The sequence below is a fragment of the Temnothorax americanus genome, unplaced genomic scaffold (genome assembly GCF_048541705.1).
Source record: "Temnothorax americanus isolate GAGA-0224 unplaced genomic scaffold, ASM4854170v1 Scaffold15, whole genome shotgun sequence".
Taxonomy (NCBI): Eukaryota; Metazoa; Arthropoda; class Insecta; order Hymenoptera; family Formicidae; genus Temnothorax; species Temnothorax americanus.
The window spans coordinates 2,956,468-2,974,598 of record NW_027509286.1 but is presented as its reverse complement, the minus strand read 5'-3'; the positions used below and the strand labels follow the sequence as shown (position 1 = coordinate 2,974,598).

Genomic DNA, 18,131 nt, shown 5'->3' with positions numbered 1-18,131 from the left:
TCTTTCCGTCTCCGTGCACGATTTCGCGATTTCTCCTCTCTCTCTCTCTCTCTTCTCTTTTTGAAACTCATTTCAGGAGGCGGCGCGATTCGGCGAGAGGTAAATAAAGAGGCGACCGCAAACCGGACAACTAGTATGTATATTTTTGCATTATAATAATCTCGTTATACATAAACGTTATTACAATATAGAAACATAAACTTCTTTTTATAATATCTCATTCATTGTAACATCTCACAACGCTTCGCTATGATACACACCTCGTGGTCGAGATTATTATATTACTACTACAATCCCTCGCGTAAAATCTCGTCAGCGTGCCCGGAATACACCATTATTCGCGTGACTCTTTTTTTTCCTCGAATAAAACACGCGTGCCTCGCGTACGAGAGCGACAAGATGAAACCTTGCCACAGCTTTTTATCCCGCTTATTATTTAACGTTACGCACGTCGCCCAATTTTACCGAAAAAAAGAAAGAAAAAAACGCAGATTTATTTGCGTGGCATATTTTATAGTTGTATCCAGACTGCAAAATCGGTTTCTTATTTAATATGCATTGTTTTACAGAGTTCATAATCTCACGTCATAAAAATGAACGAGAAAAATAATCGTTTTCAGATCTACCAGTATGCGCGCATTTCCAGTATATATTTAATAACTGAAAGGTTTTGACGTAATAGAAGAATAAAAAGTTAAGCCTAAAGATATAGGTTTTCCTTCTTACTGCACGGAAAAGAATTGCACACGAATTGCTTTTCGCATTTTTAATTTAGGCATTATCATCTACGCGAATGTTACATGGAAACATTCGGAAAATATTTATTCAAAGTAAATAGATTTTTGAAATCTCTCTCGAGAAATTCGATAATATTGAGCTGTGTGCCTCTCTTACAATCGCGAATCTCTTGTTTGCGGTACCTGGTGGTACTCGAACTGTAGATGAAGTTAAAATTTTGTACATTTTATCGGTGCCTCATCTTCTTTTTTATTGCGAACACATTTTTTCCGCCGACGGATGCGCGTAGCTGCCGGCGCGATAACGAAGCTACAAAGTAAGAAGCAACGAGAAGCATGAGAGTCATTTCTGCTTGGCGATCCCGAGCGATCGACGATCGGAGAACAATCCGTTTTCTTCCTGAAGTGGGGCTTGTCGCTCGTGTAACGAGCCACGCGCCACGCCGCGCCGCGCTGCGACGCAGAAAATGCCCTCTCCTTCTCTTTCTCTCTCTCTCTCTCGTAAAAACGCACACAGAATCGCGTATCGTACTTACATCGGCACTATGATTGTCAAAGAGAACTGAAGTGCGTGTACTGTACACACGCACAGATTTGGCACACGCATCTCGTATCTCGGAGGGGGGCTTAAATTTTAATTAACAGTGCGACCTCAACAATAAGGGAGCGTTCGTCACGCAAATGCCAAAGTTGGCGCGATTGTATCGTATCCTCGGTGGTATCATAGTGTCGTAGGAAATAAAAACCAGCGACCAGCGCAGATAATTCTCTCTCGGTTTGTCCTCGAGATTTCTAACGTCCACTATATGAGCGTACCCCCGTCGAATTCGCCCTCGTGGGATCTCTTCGAGACTACCCGGGTAAAAGCCACGAGCGCGCGTGTACTAAGCTATTTATTAGCTCGCTTTATTAAATGGATCTCTCGCGTTAGGCCAAGTGATCTCTAAGCGTAATGCAAAAAAGAAGACGGGAGTGAAGGCTCGTCGCGAGAGACAGGCTTACAAGTGGAAAAAAGATCCGCTATATAACGTCTATCAAGTGGCCCTAGAAATTTCTAATTATAGGTAAAAAAGGGAAATATCTTATAGAAAAGATTTTTACGCAACCGCGCGCACGCATGTGTAGCGACTTATTGTGTTTCTCCGAATCGCCGAGTCGATCGGCGATCGAGAACTTATATATAGCCGAGGTATTTCCGGCGAGAGATCTACGGCCGTGAGCTGCTTTAAGACTATCTTGACAAGCTTATCAGCGAGATCGGCTGCGCCATCTTCGAACGTAACGATCTCCGAGCGCCGATTTTATCTAGAAAAAAAGCCCGACAAACCGATTATCGATAATTTCTAACTTACGCGATATCGCGAAAGATCGGCGACTACGCTTGCCGATTGATTGTGCGACGCGAACGTGCCTGTCAAACTGATCTCCCTTCCACGATGATAAACAATCATTTGATGTGTACGATCGATCGATCCTGCATCGGCCCCGTCGTTAAATAGAGCAAAGGACACACGCGATCGGCGAAGTGTAATACAATGGTTTTTGCGGTGAAACATAATTTTTCAAGGACGGTTACCTTTAGGAATAGACAGCGAAACGGAGCAGCGCAGAGACGCCGCATTAATTCGGCACATAGGACAGAGAAATTGACGAGTAGAAGAGATTGGTCGCGAAAGATGAAAAAAATTCTTCTTGCCGCTCCTCATTGCGATTGATCTGTCGCGCGATCGTAACATTTCGAAGATATATGTATATCTTATACGACGTATACGTGTGAGCCTAATAACAAGTATAATCATGAAAATTCTAAAATTCGCCTGCGACATTTTCTTTTTTCTTCAACCGCTCGATATTCCGCGCCGCGTTAATTTTACATCGCGGAAACGGCATTAGGGACTAATTATACATATATGCGCGTGTAAACTCCTGTATTTATAGACGTTATCGTACATTATCTCATTGTCAAATAGAAAAAGTCATCTCGCGTTAACCGTAGCGTTATAATCACTAGCAAACTCGCAGAAATTCGGAACTGTGGCCGAGCTCCTCGAAAAACGATACGTTTTAATTGAAATTAGTTCACGAAAAATATCACATTCGTAGAAAGACAAATAAAAATGGCATATAGCAAAAATTGTGTTTACATATTAATACGCTTCGCGTTCCAAAAAGAGAAACAATATAATAAATGTCATAGTTCTAAAAAAAATTATGTTCATATATCAATCTGAACGATTCAATTTAGCTGGTATTCAACGCGAGAAAGGCTTTCGTGAACGAGAGAGATTTCCACGAAATTCCTATAACATTCTCCCAACCTTAGCAATATTGAACTCTGTTGTGTCACAGAGAACTTTTGTTGCCAAATATGACGGTTATTTTTCAGCATAAACCTGATTGCATCTATCGGTACATAAACGGTATCCATATATATATGGAAAGTTATATTTTATTTTATCGACATATCGCTGATCCTGTCACAGGAGACGTCATCTGTTTCAGCGACATCAGATTCGACCTGACGTTTCAAATTAAAATAATTCCAATCGCGAGCAGAACAAACGGAACGATAAAACTCAACGATAAAAATTCAGACCGTTTTCACTGCGAGTAGCGATGACGTATATATAAAAATAATAGATGGTTTTCTGTACAAAATTTAATAAATTTATGGCCACGCAGAATATATGTATGTATATACATTTCGCGTATTTCGCTATAATAAATTACAGATATTGCTTAGTTGCGAAATATAAGATTTATAGAATCGAATTATGCTCGGCAAATATGTATTTTCCATGCTCGTATAGAAAGAGATTACGGAATAATTGTATCGGAAAAAAGTTTCTGCTGAATCGCCGTCGTCATAGCGAAAAATATCCGATAAAACTTTAAGCAATTAGTCACAAAGCGAACTGGGAAATTATAGCAAAGTGAAGAGAATGAAAATACTTGGGCTGTTTCGTGCAAAGCGTGAATTGTATCCTGACTCGTACAGTAATGTACAGGTGTACATACACACGCGCGTACACGCAGATACGTACATTTTATTAATCGATTGCCAATAGTGCTCCGTTTCTTCACCCTCTCTTCTACCTATATCGCGCTAATCTGAGCACTTTTTATGACACGTTATCTTACAATTGACAACAACAAATTTGGCCCTTATCTCGATTATCATCCCGGTGTGCGTAACTACAAACGATTGTTAATAACGAACATTCCTATGTACAGCTTTCTACACGCACGAAAACGTCCAAAGGCCGTCGTCAGCGCGAAAAATCGGCGGCCCGAGAGCCCCCGTTTCGTTGAGCTCGTGTCCTTTCTCGTCCTGGAAGACGTGTAAAAAAGCACCGAGAAATCTAAATCCTACGTCGGCTTTGTCCGAACGATACGATTTCTCGCAGGTCCGCGTAAAATTCACGAAGCGCGTGTTTGCTACTCACGCGGATCAATACTCACGCGTATATCTAATTCGGGTCACGTATGTACATCCTTTCGCATTCGAGGAAGGAATTAGACGAGAGGTCTCGTGTCACCGGCCGATTTCTTCGCCGACAGACGAACAGCTAAATGCCACGTCTATGGCACCGCATCCTCTCGCGTGACTTCTAAATCGTTCCTTCGTTGTTCACATTCGGTGTGCGACCTATCGTCGGAATAAATTTCGCAACAAAACTGCGCGAACTCTCTCGTCAAAGATCGTAATCGCGCTCCTGAAAAATTACAGCTCGCTTCCATGCAGATCAGGCGCTCTTAATCGCTTCGCATTTATCACGAAAGGTCACGTATACTATATAGACAATTGCTGAATAAGATTAATGAAAGATAAATGATCACGTTGGAAATCGCCAAATTCGATGTAAAGCGTATTTATTCAATCAAATGAAAATTTTACTATTAAGTTTACGTTACTGTTAATCTTCAGTGGTCAATTTAACTGAGCTTCACGAATAATTCAGATTGCATTCTGGGTTTTGTGTTTCTAATCAAAGTGAGCCCTTATCGGCGAAGCTTGCTGGAATTGAAAGCACCTAATCTGCATCGATACGAGATACATATATATATGTACCAACGCGACGTTCTCGAAACGCGGCAACAATACAATCGACGACGCAACATGGTATATCGAATGTCGCGATCGGACTTTTCGCGAGCTTGTCGCAAATAACGTTTCCGCGACATACATGTACGCCGTATACAGGGACGCGTCTTTCTGGAGCGTCGCGTTAAAATGCATTAAAATTACATCTAATCGGAGCGTGCTGCCGATCCGAGACCTACTCGATTTTTCTCACCATCGCGTCGTCTCGGAATTTCTCCCCTGAATCGGACGTCTTCGTAAAACGAAACGCAGTGGAGACGTTGATTCCTAAACGACGTTGTTCGCCATCGTGAAATATGTCATCGTGCTTCTCGCTTGAGACTTCTCGTGTCGCGTGGCTGAAGCGAATCGAGATCGACGGACGAGCGGTGCATTTCCGTCCGGAAGAATTCACCTCGTCTTAGGGAGGCGCCGTAACGTTCTCGGGCACGGAAATATCTCTGTTCAGCGAGTTCAGCAGCTCCTCGTTCTCCTTTCGTACTGAAACGATAAGAATACCGGTAAGTAAAGTGAAAAATTTATCTTCTCGAAGATATATACGACGTAAAACTAGCATCTCGCGCCCCCGCGCGTTTTCTCAATACGAGCGAACAACGACTACATAGATTTATGTTACTTTCTTCCCGTGTCGCGATAAAATTTTCTCAACTTCGACGGCGAGTTAGATCGTTTAATCGCTCGTGAATCAGAAGTGGCGCAAAATTCAAATTAGCCTTATCGAGCGTTGCGGCGAAACTATATATTACAAAAGTTAAATCCGCAAGCTAAAATTAATTAACCGCGAAGAAACGCCATTTAGCTTAAAACGACGAAGGATAAGGAGGGTCGTGGTTAGTGGCTTTGAATACAGCTAAAATTTCAATTATCTCGGTATTCTAATAAAAATATTCAATGATTCGGAGTTAGTATTCAAATTTTCATATTTCATATGATTTACGATTGCGTTCGGTCAGCTCTTTCGAGCTGTCGGGTGCAGGATTCAAAAAGCTGCTTTGCGTCAAGGTGATGACCACCACCAGCACCGAGGCTGCCAGAAGAAAGATGAAGGTTCCCAGAACAATCATGGCGATTCGTCGATGACGCCTCGCTTGCTCGAGTTGCTGAGCGTCCTCTATTATCTTCTGCGTCTGCTTGACATCCACCTTTATTGGGCGAACGGAATCCTTTCGAGGAACCGCGGTACTTGCCCTTCGTGGCCTGGTTTTCTTGCTAACGCTGGCTCTTCTATCGTCCCCTGAAGTTTCACGTCGTCGTCACGTATTAATGTTAAAGCGGTCTTCCGCGCGCCCACACAAATTGATCGATACAAGCGACAATCCTTTTCGTGGATGCTTCGAAGCAAAACGCGATATGTTCCATACTTCTTTAATGCATTCGAGCTACGGCCTCGCATCAAGTTGAGAAAGTCGAATATTTTATCCGATTACATTTGGATGTCGAGAAAATACATAAAACATGTTAGATATAAGAACCATTTTAGATATAAGCTCTGCAAAGGCAATATTGATTCGAGGTTATTTCTCTTTAATTCGATATAAGGAACAAAACATTTTCTTCTATTCGCGGTCATCTTCCAATTTATCTCCTACCTAAAGGAGTCGGTCTGCCGCAGCTGTTCGTCCTCGAGCGACTCGACATGCTGGAACGCCTGCTGGAACGCTGATCGACGTCCAAACTACATCTGGAGCGTCGCGGGGTGCTCGTCTGAGAGTACAGCAGATTAGGGGAAGGCGATCTATCGCCGGAGTCGAGAAGGTAAAGACCGGAACGATCGTCCAGCTGCAAGCCCAGACCGTCGAGAGTGGGTGGATACAGACTGGAACGATGACCTGTCCGTGTACCATCCGGTTCGCCGGGCAGAGCGTAAACATCCTTGGCACGGTTATAGAATCCCGACGACAAATCCTGACCGGTCGCCGCCGCAAAATCGTCCACGTAGAGAATTATCCTCTCGCACGCGGCACTTAACCGTTGATCCCGATCGTCCCGATTATTAATATCCATGGCGGGTGAATTAATGGTCTCGGGAACGCGTCGAGAAATCCAGGGTATCGTTCTTCATCGTCACATTTTCGCCATCGATTGCTTTATGTTTATTTGACTGGGGGCTCGCGCACTAAGAGATGAATTTTTCCGCGAGGGATTTGTAAGTCTTACACTTATGAAATAACTGATCCATATCCTGTCATATTATCGATGATGCATATCGTACATTCCCACGCGAGGGTCACCGTTATCCATCATTTATCGTCCCTGTAGAATCGAACACTCGTAAAGCCCCGTTATCAGCTCGGGGATAATCATTTCTCGAAATAACGAATTGATTTCGCGCAGAAACTTTAGTCGTACCCTCGCCGTTGGCCGAGGGAAAAGATTTTTATGAAAAGTAGGTGATAAATAACTTGAGAGCTATTTATATCGCGTCGTAAAGGGTGATTAAAGTAGATCGACCGCGGTTTTCACGGGTTTTCCCATCTCGGTAGGATAGAACAGTTTCTTGCGTCTTCTACGAACGTCAGCAGCGTACGAATATTCTTGCAAGAAGGCCGTATAAGCACTTCCCATGCACAAGATGTTCACAGAATCGCATTATATTTGTCAGCGAATTTATTTGGTCTTATCTACGATTTTATTTTATCGAGGAAATCTAAAAATACTTAATTATCCGTAGATTCGTCAACGGATTAACGACGCTTATTATTATCATATCGAGCTCTATGAAATTCGATGCGGATATATTAAAGTTGTCTATAATTAAAATAAAATAACTTCAAGTTCGAAAACATCGGATCGACTTTGAAATCTTTTATAATTGATGATTAAACTGTATAACTACAATGCGGATGATCAGAATAATGTTCTTGGTCTTGGTTCTTTAGGACTTTGAACTCGAAGATGCGTGATGTTATTATTAATCCTTCGTCCGCAAAGGTTTTTTTAGCACCTTTACGCCGCAAACCTGGGTCCTGACGTTTTTTTAAGTGTTAAAAGGCTGCAAAAAATCTGAAAAAATTCATGAATGTGTTTCAAAGCTTCACTTTAAAATATCAATCATAAAATTATAAACAATTTAATTTTTTCACATAATTTGTATTAAGTATTGTATTGTATTATAAAGTTACAACTACATTTGATTTTCGCCCGGACGAAAACGACCCAGGTTTGCGGACGAAGGGTTAATTATCCTTAATGTTATGTTATGCAGGAGAGTATCTTATTATAATAAACCCGCCCGAAAAGCAAATGTTGACGCAATGAACACGACTATACGCGTTAATTCTAAATTATTATCGCTCCGATCAAGTGCCACCAAGCATCTCAAGTGGAGGAGACAAAATCGGAGTAAGCTGAAAGTACCTCGTTACGATTAGAGATAACGCTATCGAAAATTTTTATTTCTCTCGTGTTTATTTTTACGCTTCGAGAATATGGAGGTGCCGTGATGAAATTAACCCAAGTTTACGGCGGCGAGTAAAAACGTAAGCACTGCAGAACGGTATAATTATAATAGAGAAAAAACAAAGTTCTGTGAAAGCAGAAGAAGAAGAAGGACAGCTAAAAACGTCGTTGATACGTCCGCGTGGTAAGTAGACGTCACCCTTGAGTTTATTGCGACGCGTATTTTTAGCGACGTAGATTCAGCAGGCACCGCCGCGCCGATCCGCTCGCTCGCTGTATCTCTTTCCCCGCGTCCCAAAACCCGCGTGTGCGACGCGCACGCACACACATATTTTCACGTGCATGCCGTTAAATATACTCGGCCAAATATTTAGAGAACTCGCATTACCCACGAGTGGCGGGCGGCTGAAATTATTTGAATATCGTCGTGTCGGCGTGTAGAACGAAGATGACGAATCGATATCTCGCCCGTCCCTTGGCAAAGGTTCCTTGGCAAAGCGATTTCGACGGACCCTCGACGGGTTCGCCTCGCAGAATGGATGGGACGTAAATGAACGGCCTCAATGGCGGGGGCCGTCGATTTTTCTCTCTCTCTCTCGCTTCGAAATCTATCGCGGAGGAGGCCGCCGACCGAAGCATATGTTATCCACTCGGCGAAGTGTTCTTAATGATGACTACCGGCTTCGATTTACCGCGTTCCGATACTCGCGGGATCGTGGGATGTGGGATTGGAAAATTGGCATCCGGAAACGGAAACTAAGCTTAACGGTATCGACGGATTCCTTTTGTTGTGTTCGATTCCCCTCCCGCATGCCCCCGTTCTTTCCCAATCCACCTTGATTGAGCGCATAATCGAATGAAAAATCTCGCGCTCCGTAAAGCTGATGGACAATAAAGATTTATAGAGACATTTCGACTCGAAAGACTTCTGCGGTGCCTGTGTGACAAATCGTTCGGGCGATCATGTTTGAGACCGTAAATGCGATTTCACTCAATTCGTCATATCCGGCGTACTTTTCTCGTCGCCGTACGGCATTCGAGATTGACTCCGTGCAGCCAGCGTCTCGCGCGCGCTGAATTTCCATTGATCTCTCGTCTCTCCTCGCGCAAGGCCAGACACCGGTAATCGATGGTGCTCGGTTACAGATGTTAGCACATAGCGAAATACGTATAGCGAATGCTATGAAAGAGCTAATAACGAACGGGATGTCGGAGATGCGCGGAAGAGCGAATGACAGGCGTAACAGGTGATACAGGCACTTATAGTGTCGCCGAAACTATGCGGATGCTGCGCATCCGCGCAGTTGCTAACGGCAATAGTCCATTAATTTCCCAACTAGGCTCTCGTGTCTATCGATGTTAGATCTTACGTACGTCATTCGGGTCGCATAGAGATTATTCCAGGAATTTAAAATACAGCAGCGCCGTTATAATAAAAGTTTTAATAAAGATGTAACACTTGGTGCGAGTGATTCTCAAAGAATTTAAATTATTGATACATGTAAATGTACTATTGAAAAATTAATGTAGATCCCTTGTGTGATAAATTTTGACTTAATCTTTCCTAAACTAAAATAATATACGAATAACTTTTTACATTAGTGTAAAAAAAAAAAATTTTTTTTTTTTTTTTTAGAGAATTTAATCTGTATAGCTGATGTTAAGGCCACGAGTATCAAACTTAGCTTTAAATGTTAAAACTAAGATGACTTTTCCTCGACAATTTTAACGGTAAAAATGCTAAATCAGTTTGAAAGAAGATAAATCGTAGATTGCTTTCACGGCTCCGGAATGAAACTAAGAATCATACATATACATCAAGTTCTAATATAGTCGTGATTAATTAACATACGATTAGCTTTTGCGTAATTAATAAGTAAAGTTTATAAGAGTCATTTCTAAAAATAATAATAAATTCACTGTAATTTTAACGTGATAATAAAAAGAATGTTTTAAAAATTGACATAAAATATTTTTAAATCTGTATCATTCTTTTTTATACTTTTAAAATAAAATATATACATATCAATTACAAAACGGTATACTCTAAACTAGTGTTTTTTATAGCGTAATTAAAATAATAGTAATTTAAATATATGTTTATACTTTTTAATAAAACGTTTATCAGAAAAAAAATCGTAGATATATTTCAGACATGAGATTCTCAGATTCTTTAAGCTCTTACAATTTTCGAATGGGAAGCATATGAATAATGAGAGCTCAGCTGGCTTTCTATCTTAGTGCAATAACTGAGGACTAATATTTGAAGCTCGCGAATCGAAGCGAGAATACTCCGAAAGAAGTGATTCCCGTCCGAATAAATGGAACTCGCGCGCATATTGCAATCCGACATTTCCCTGTGGAAAAAAAGTACTACGAGAAAAAATGCTTTTAAAAGTATACGGATATCAAATGATACGCGCGAGATGTTAAATTTCCTGACCTATGCTATTTTAATCGTCGTTATAGCCGCGGCGTTTTAGCCTCTCTCCTTTCGCTTCTCTCGTAATTATCTCGAAAGAAAATGCTGTAGACAATGTTATGACAGATTGTATGTTACGATGACCAGTAAAAAATAATAATCAATCGTACTTCTTTTTTCACGGGCAAAGATAACCCGAGAGTCACAAAATTATCCTGCGCCAGACTTATTTACGTCAGATGTGTTTATTTGTACAAACCGAGAATTCTATCCTCCAAAATATTCTATTAGACCATCCAGATATCGACCGCAATGGTCGAACCGCTTTCCGAGTTTCGTGCATTTCAAAAGCGCAATCAAAAGCAACTCGAGGCTTTGACCGCAAACTTTGAAGTCTGAATAAACCAACGACTATGTACACCGCCAAAGGAGGCATCTGTTTCAACATTGTCCGAATTTTGTGCGAAGAGAAATATTGTCGTGACAACGATGGATACGCTGATGACCAAGGGAAAACGTTTCTCGAGTCGAGTGACTCTGAATAAACTAAACGCTGCTGTGTGGATAGATTTGCGATCAGGCGGAGAGGTATTAGCGTCAACGGAGATGAGACCGTCCTGTCGCTCAATTCGTGGTGCAGATGAATGGAGATGAGAACACGCGCGCACGCGTGAGTTGTCGAGCCCGCTGCGGAAGCGTGAGGGAATAGAATGGGATGAGAAATAGCGCGACGACTCCACGCATCGGACGTCAACATTTCCATTCTAGGGAGCAGAAGGGGTAAATCTAAAATTATCAAGTTTGACACGCGTAGGTATATATGTATCGTTAAAGTCATGAAAACAAGTTCTAGGCGCAGATAAATCAGAGCTTTTAAAACGAAATTGCGTGTAAAAGTCTCACATCTCTTTTAAATTATTGAAATCAATATACGGAACGTCCATGTTACCTCTCGCGATATTCATCGTGATTAAATTCACCTTGTTACGCTTATTTCTTACCTATTCTGAAAGCCTTGTTCGGAAAAATAAATTTTTCGCTTTAAACCCGTCTGTTTCTCAACGACAGGTATACGACGCGATATACTGCCAATTGCTGTTTACTTTATGGGTCTGTTATGAAGAACGACATGCCCTATCCAATCTAATTTCAGCGCGAGTTTCGACTTTGGTTCGGCTGTCGAAATTAACGAGAACCGCATACGTAATGCAATTCCGCCAGGAGTGACCGTTTCGCCGTCACTTCGAAAATCGCGATTGGCATCGACGACAAAACGCGCAGTACCGCCGCCAGTAAAATTCTTTCCGCCAGCGTTTTACGATTGTTAATCCAGCAACTTGAGAAAAGGAAGTGGAGGCTAACAAGGAGATTACCGGCGCGTTCTTTTACCGAAATTGCGCCACAGTGGCGGAAGTGGAGATCGTATATCCCACTGCATCTCGCGGTAAATCTCACAGATTGCTCTTTGTTTCAGTTACTACAGAGAGCGAGGAGATATATATATAGAAAGGTATCCATCATGATGATATATCGCATCTTTACCTTCAGTCTGCGAGCGTTAAGTACAAGTGCACACAGAGTGAGACAATGAGCTGTCGAGGTGTCACGCTCCAATTTACCGCACGGATCGATCACAAACCCGCAAAGTGCGAGCGTCCTGGAAGGTCCGAAACTTACGTTTGTTTAATAGACTACTCGTGCGGTCCAGCAGCCAACGACTGCTTGGCTGCGCGGAAACGTAAGAAAAATCGCTTGTTCTCCACTTCCCTCTTAATAACGAATGAGTGGAAAAATTGAGAAATCGACCGAAGAAATTGACCCTGTTTCGGCGCGAAGTCGCTTTGACGTCAGCACACACACACACACACTGGGGCGTCAAAACTTCTGATGAGCATATGTAAGCGGTCTGTGTGCGGGTGGTGGGCAAATTTTATTGCATAAGCGGAAAATTATACTACTTGTCGACATCGATGCGCCAAGTGGCGCGCGTATACAAATCGCATTATTTTAATGGCGCCGCTGTAGCGTGAGATCCGGGCTAGTTCCTCGTAAATGAAATTTTCATACACACCGATAACATTACTGCGACGTTCGCTCGAGCAATTTGAAGAATCCATGCGCCGAGGAGCGCTGGAACACGAGGGCTTTCAAATTACGACGGGAGTATTTACGGCCCACCGCTTTTAATCCTCTAAAATGCGAAAGAAGTTTAAATCTCTCTGCCAAAACCGTTTCGCGGATTTGCCTGCCGATGTTCGGCCAGGATATGTCGAAAATGATATATTAACACGCCTTGGAAATTCTAATGCGTTCGCAACTGCGTGGCCCGCGAGCCAAATTGAGAGATTTGACGTATAGAAGAGTGCAATCAGATTCCGCAAAGTAATGTAATAATACGCAAATACGTATACGCTCGCATTAAATTTCACTCTCCAAATGCAAATGGATTATCCTACATCATATTATACACCACATCGTTGCATTCGAAACTGGCATAATATCAAATTTCTCATCCGTGAAATGAACGATCCTTTTTTTCAAGTCGGCGAATTACAACTGCGATAGTTTCCCTCTAATCAACAGCCTCGCCGAGTAAACGGATAATACGTATCAATATATAAAAAACTCGTTTTGTAAAAGTATAAAATAAATAAAAAATGATATATAACACATATTTTAATTGAGAATTTTGCGCGCGTTCAATATCTATCAGTTGGCTCGAATTCCCAAAATACTCACAATCAGTCACAGTCGCGAGAACGTAAATGATCATCATTTCAGAGACGATGACAACGCGTCAATTCTTCGTGATGCGCGGGCGCGCGTCCCAAATGTAGTTCATGTACATCTACGATGACACCGCGACACGTAGATGTCATCTGATCACGCGTGACGACGCAGCGGCCGCGCGAATTGTCGCAGCCCGGCGTTATGCAAATACCGGACGCGTATATAATTTGTGCGATAGATGTCATCTCCTAACTGCACAAGATCGATACACCCTGCTTTACGACATTGCCGAGGCGCCCTGTGTGCAAGCATAATGGCCGGCAAGCGTTACGACCTTGCGAAATAAGCCATATGGTGCCCTTTAAAAATTTTACCCTTCCCCGCTGGTCTCTCCATTTCACTTGTCTCTCCCTTCTCCCCCGCCCGCCCACCGTGACAGCGAGATAAAAAATTCACGTACTTCGTAGTGCAATTTTACGCGGAAGCACGATGTAAAAGCAATGCGGCATTAACGCGTCAGAGTCACACAAGAGTCACAATGCCTCCGGTCGACTTTAATGCGCGCGGTTTTATATGAAGAATAAATGTAAAACTTTATTTGCCGTCTGATATATAGGTATTATAAAATAAATTCCTGATGGACGTTAACTTGAAACTGACAATTCGACGAGCGGATTTCCAATCGAGTTCCGAATGAATGTGGGAAATGCGGGATTATGGACTTCGGTTTCGAGCATTGACTCAAAGGATTTAACATACAATTGTCAGGTGGAAGTAATTAAAGACCGCTAATTGATTGATCACTCGATCCAGTGCGCGTAAAACGCATTATTGACGAGGAATTGATCGTAATAAATCAACTGCAGCAGTTGTGGGTGTAACCAAATGTCAGCAATGACGATCGCTCTATATCCGTACCTTTAATGACGTGCTACGTCAAAATCGAACGGTGGCGAAAATCAGACCGCGGTTGTTCAGGCCTGACCTGATTTTCGGTTCTGAGCGCGAAACGATGTAAACGCGATGTTGTAAAGCGCCGAAACGAGATACCTTCCCGTGAAATTTGCGCGCAGACAGTCATCTTGCGAATTTAAGATCAATACGAGGCCGGGTAATGTTGCCGATCACGTTACAATGATTATAGACATTCGACAGCTATCTTCCGCTGTGTTTCATCAAATTCGCGGACGTCAGAACAAGCGAGAGTTGAATTTGCTTTAAAACAATTAAATTAATCCATTTCCTTCTCCTATAAAACGGTATAAACAGACTAAATGTGTCTGCAAAATGGTCTAAAAACGTATCGTATATCAGATGTATATTATTAGAAGTGTTATATAATTAGGTTTAAAAAAAAGTGAATATAAATTCAGGAACGTTAAAGTTAATATATATATATATATATATATATATATATATATATATATAGTATAAACTACTTAATATCCATTAAGATAAAAAGAGAGTGTATCTCACTCTTTTGCAAAAATGTTAAGCTTATCATTTTGTTTAACTCAATGATAACGCAACAGTATTATATGTATATGTCGAATGACTGAACGTTACTCTCGAAATTGTGGAAAATATAAACGTTACAAATCCGTGCGACGAGGAATATATATATATATTCAATTAAAATGTTCTAGATATTGGCGTCGACAAAGCGGACGCAAAGGAACGTCGTGTATATCTGGTGCAAATCAATACAGTACCATTTTTGCTAACAATTCCCCGCTTGAGCATCAGACAACATCCAATACATTTAACTGTTCAAACCCGGCGTTTTGTAAAAACTCAGTTATACAATGTAAAAATAATTAATCGATTTTGTACATACTTATATATATGAATATAAATATATGTAAACGACATTTGAAGATAATTGAAATCCACAATAGATTTGATTCAAATGTAAACACACAACACACAAATATCGCCGGATATTTATACAGCCTGCAATTAATAATTTTCCCGTTTACGACACGATCTCACGAAGATTAACAATCCTATGACATTTTGCGGGAAAATTTATAAACTTTGCTTAATAATAATTCATACTCTTATCCAAGAGAAACGTACTCATGGGAAGAAAATGTTGTAATCGCATAAACTGTCAAAGTATGAGTGAAAAGATAAAGAGATGTACAAAATTTAATTTTCACAATCTTCGTGTGATGCTTGAAAAATTAATTTCGCGCACAATTTACAATCATTCTGCCGCGATTTCTTTCTGGGAGTTTATTAGCTACAATGCTAAATATTATTAAACGTTTGTGTCGGGAATCATCAAAGGAAAGATTAATAATCTTATCTCCTTGGATCAATAATACCGCAACGCTTCCGACCTACCGCACACGATGACATCCGCTTCCGCAAATCTCTCGACGTAGAAACATCGTTTGAACCGTGTAAGTTCCAGTATCGACTCTGACTTGTTGATTTCGCGCGCGATAGTGTATTTATACAACGTCATCCGCACTTTGACGCGTTCTATCGGAAACGGATATTGCTGATATAGCTAGGAAAAGTTTTAAAAAATATAAATTTTAATATATTTCAGCAGAATTCAGATAAATAGTCTAAAGGAAATTCGAAAAAGTTTTACAATAAATAAAAATCATTATTATTACAGCATTAAAAGGCAACAAAGTGTTTAAATATATTATCTGAACATCTATCTCTCCAATCGCAGAGCGAAATTTTTCGGAATTTTTCATCTCGACGATAATTAATCTCTACAATAATCCCACTTTTTTTATTTCGCATAATCGTTACTGGTGTCAGCGATTTAACGGCCGTTAAGCGATCTTTAGAATCTCGAAGCGTTAAAATCGCGTTGCTCTTGCCGCCGGCGATTCCACGAAAGCGCGGGTTTTATTTTTGCCTTACTGCTCTCGAGCACGGATGTTCAGGAAATTGTTTCTTCTCGAGGAGAGACGAGAGTTAATTCCCGCAGACCCGTTCCAACAATTTCACATCGCAAGAGAGAAAAACCCGGACACCCGGAAATGTGAAGACTGGTCTCAAAACTTTAATTCCATTTCTCGCGTGGTGTGCTCTTCCGATCCCGAATCACGACCACGACGGAAAGGTCACCCGACGGAACTATATAATCGCGTTCGCTGCGGGTTAACATCCTGTATCCTGCGGCACTCGGTCGTCGCAACAGGATCAACGACACTACGGATCAGCGAGACACGTCGCTGGCGCGCGCGCTAAAACGACGACACACATTTGTCGAAAGCGACTGTCGGCGAAAGCCTTTCGACCGTGGAACGACGAGTGCGAGCCTCAAGGTGGCTCAGCTGCGGAAATCCGACGGCTGACTGGAGGATTCGCAGACGCGCGCGCCTTTAATTTAGAAACGCGGAGCGCCCTCGACCTCGCACGCTGCACACGGTTTATTTGTGCCGGTGGAAATTCGTGTATTGCACGTATGTATACGTATGTATTCTGCACGTTTTACAGCTTTATATAGGCTTGAAGCAGCGCACTTTCGTGTCGGATGCGACATTCTGGAGTGTCATCATCAGTCGCCATTGCACGTAAAGCTACCCAGCTAATTGGTGAAGACCTTCCTTCCCTTCACGGAGAAAGCCTCGGTTTACAGAACCATTGACGGTTCGCTACCTCTAGCGTACGATGAAACGCGGTTTTGTGGTTTTCAGGAAGGTAAACGTCCACCACGAAACCGCTAACGACGTTGACCGAACCGTTGTCGCATCGGAATTAACCTGCCAATTACCATAACCAAATTATCACCGAACGCTAGCCTTGTGTCACTTCACACATTCTCAAGGACGTTAATTTCATCATAATTAGTCCTATAATACTGTGCGCTTGTAAAATTGTATTAGTGCTTCGATGAAAATTGAATAGATCAGACATAATTTAAAAAATGATGTAAATCACTTAAAGTAATTAGAAAGATGTTTCATGACAAAGATTTTTGTACATAGTATTTTAACTCTTTTAATCCGCATGATTCAAACTACAGAAATGTTCAAAAGAATAATCCATAATTGTTCTATATATGTAATGTACAAATTGTAAACACTAATATAATAATAAGAACTTTTCTTCAGAGAGAGTTAATATCAATGTACAAGAAAGAAGCTATAAAATTGCAAATGGTAGATAATAAGAGGATTAATCAAATTTTGATTCGCGAGAACTTGCTAATGCACTTAATCGGATCTGCTTGAGCGACAATATCGTTCCCCCAACAGGATTGTATAATAAAGATGCATTAAATCATTAATGCTTTGCAACTTCATCCGGAGGTTACCACCCTCGGGACTGCCTTGCATATTTTAACGCCGGTAATCCGACATGATTTTCTCCCACGTTCTCAAACGTATAAATCCGCGCTACTATTTAGCTACTATTTTCGGACGCATCACGTCAACCATTGGATGGCTTTCCGCTCGTGAAAAGTCCGTAGTGCGTGTAATAAATCGTACGCTTTATCGCGTTCTAATAAAATCGCCAGGGAATAAACGCGTTTATCGAGCATAGAATGCTTTCTAAGAGATCTTCTCTCTCTAATGTCTTTTCAATACATTTAATAGAAGAAGAAGAAAAAGATCGTGCCAACGCAACTGGTTACAAAATATAAAACAAAGTAGATTATACAATAAAAATCTGTACTTAGAGAGGTAAAGAATTGTATCTCCATTATTATGAATTCAGAGAAGACAAGGTTGAAAGTTTTAAATAGGGAAATGGTGTTTTTTTT

The 18,131-nt window shown here is 41.3% G+C and overlaps 2 protein-coding genes across 2 annotated transcripts in view; both read right to left on the bottom strand.

Moving 5' to 3' along the window:
* Positions 1-120: 120 nt before the first annotated feature.
* The window catches only part of LOC143895230 (uncharacterized), a 28,659-nt gene continuing 10,648 nt past the window's right edge, over positions 121-18,131 (bottom strand). Inside the window, exon 4 of the mRNA XM_077402219.1 lies at positions 121-5,322. Within this exon, the coding sequence (XP_077258345.1) occupies positions 5,243-5,322 (80 nt within the window). The 3' untranslated portion in view covers positions 121-5,242. The remainder of the gene's footprint in view (positions 5,323-18,131) is intronic.
* LOC143895237 (uncharacterized) lies at positions 5,938-17,988 on the bottom strand. Its single transcript, XM_077402231.1, has 2 exons — positions 16,283-17,988; positions 5,938-7,095 (listed from the first exon to the last, which is right to left on the bottom strand). The coding sequence occupies exon 2, from the start codon at positions 6,844-6,846 to the stop codon at positions 6,421-6,423; it is 426 nt and encodes a 141-aa protein (XP_077258357.1). The 5' UTR covers positions 6,847-7,095; positions 16,283-17,988; the 3' UTR covers positions 5,938-6,420.

Bases quoted from the DNA above. Each gene is read 5' to 3' on its own strand.
- LOC143895237 (XM_077402231.1), bottom strand. From the start codon at position 6,846: ATGGATATTAATAATCGGGACGATCGGGATCAACGGTTAAGTGCCGCG.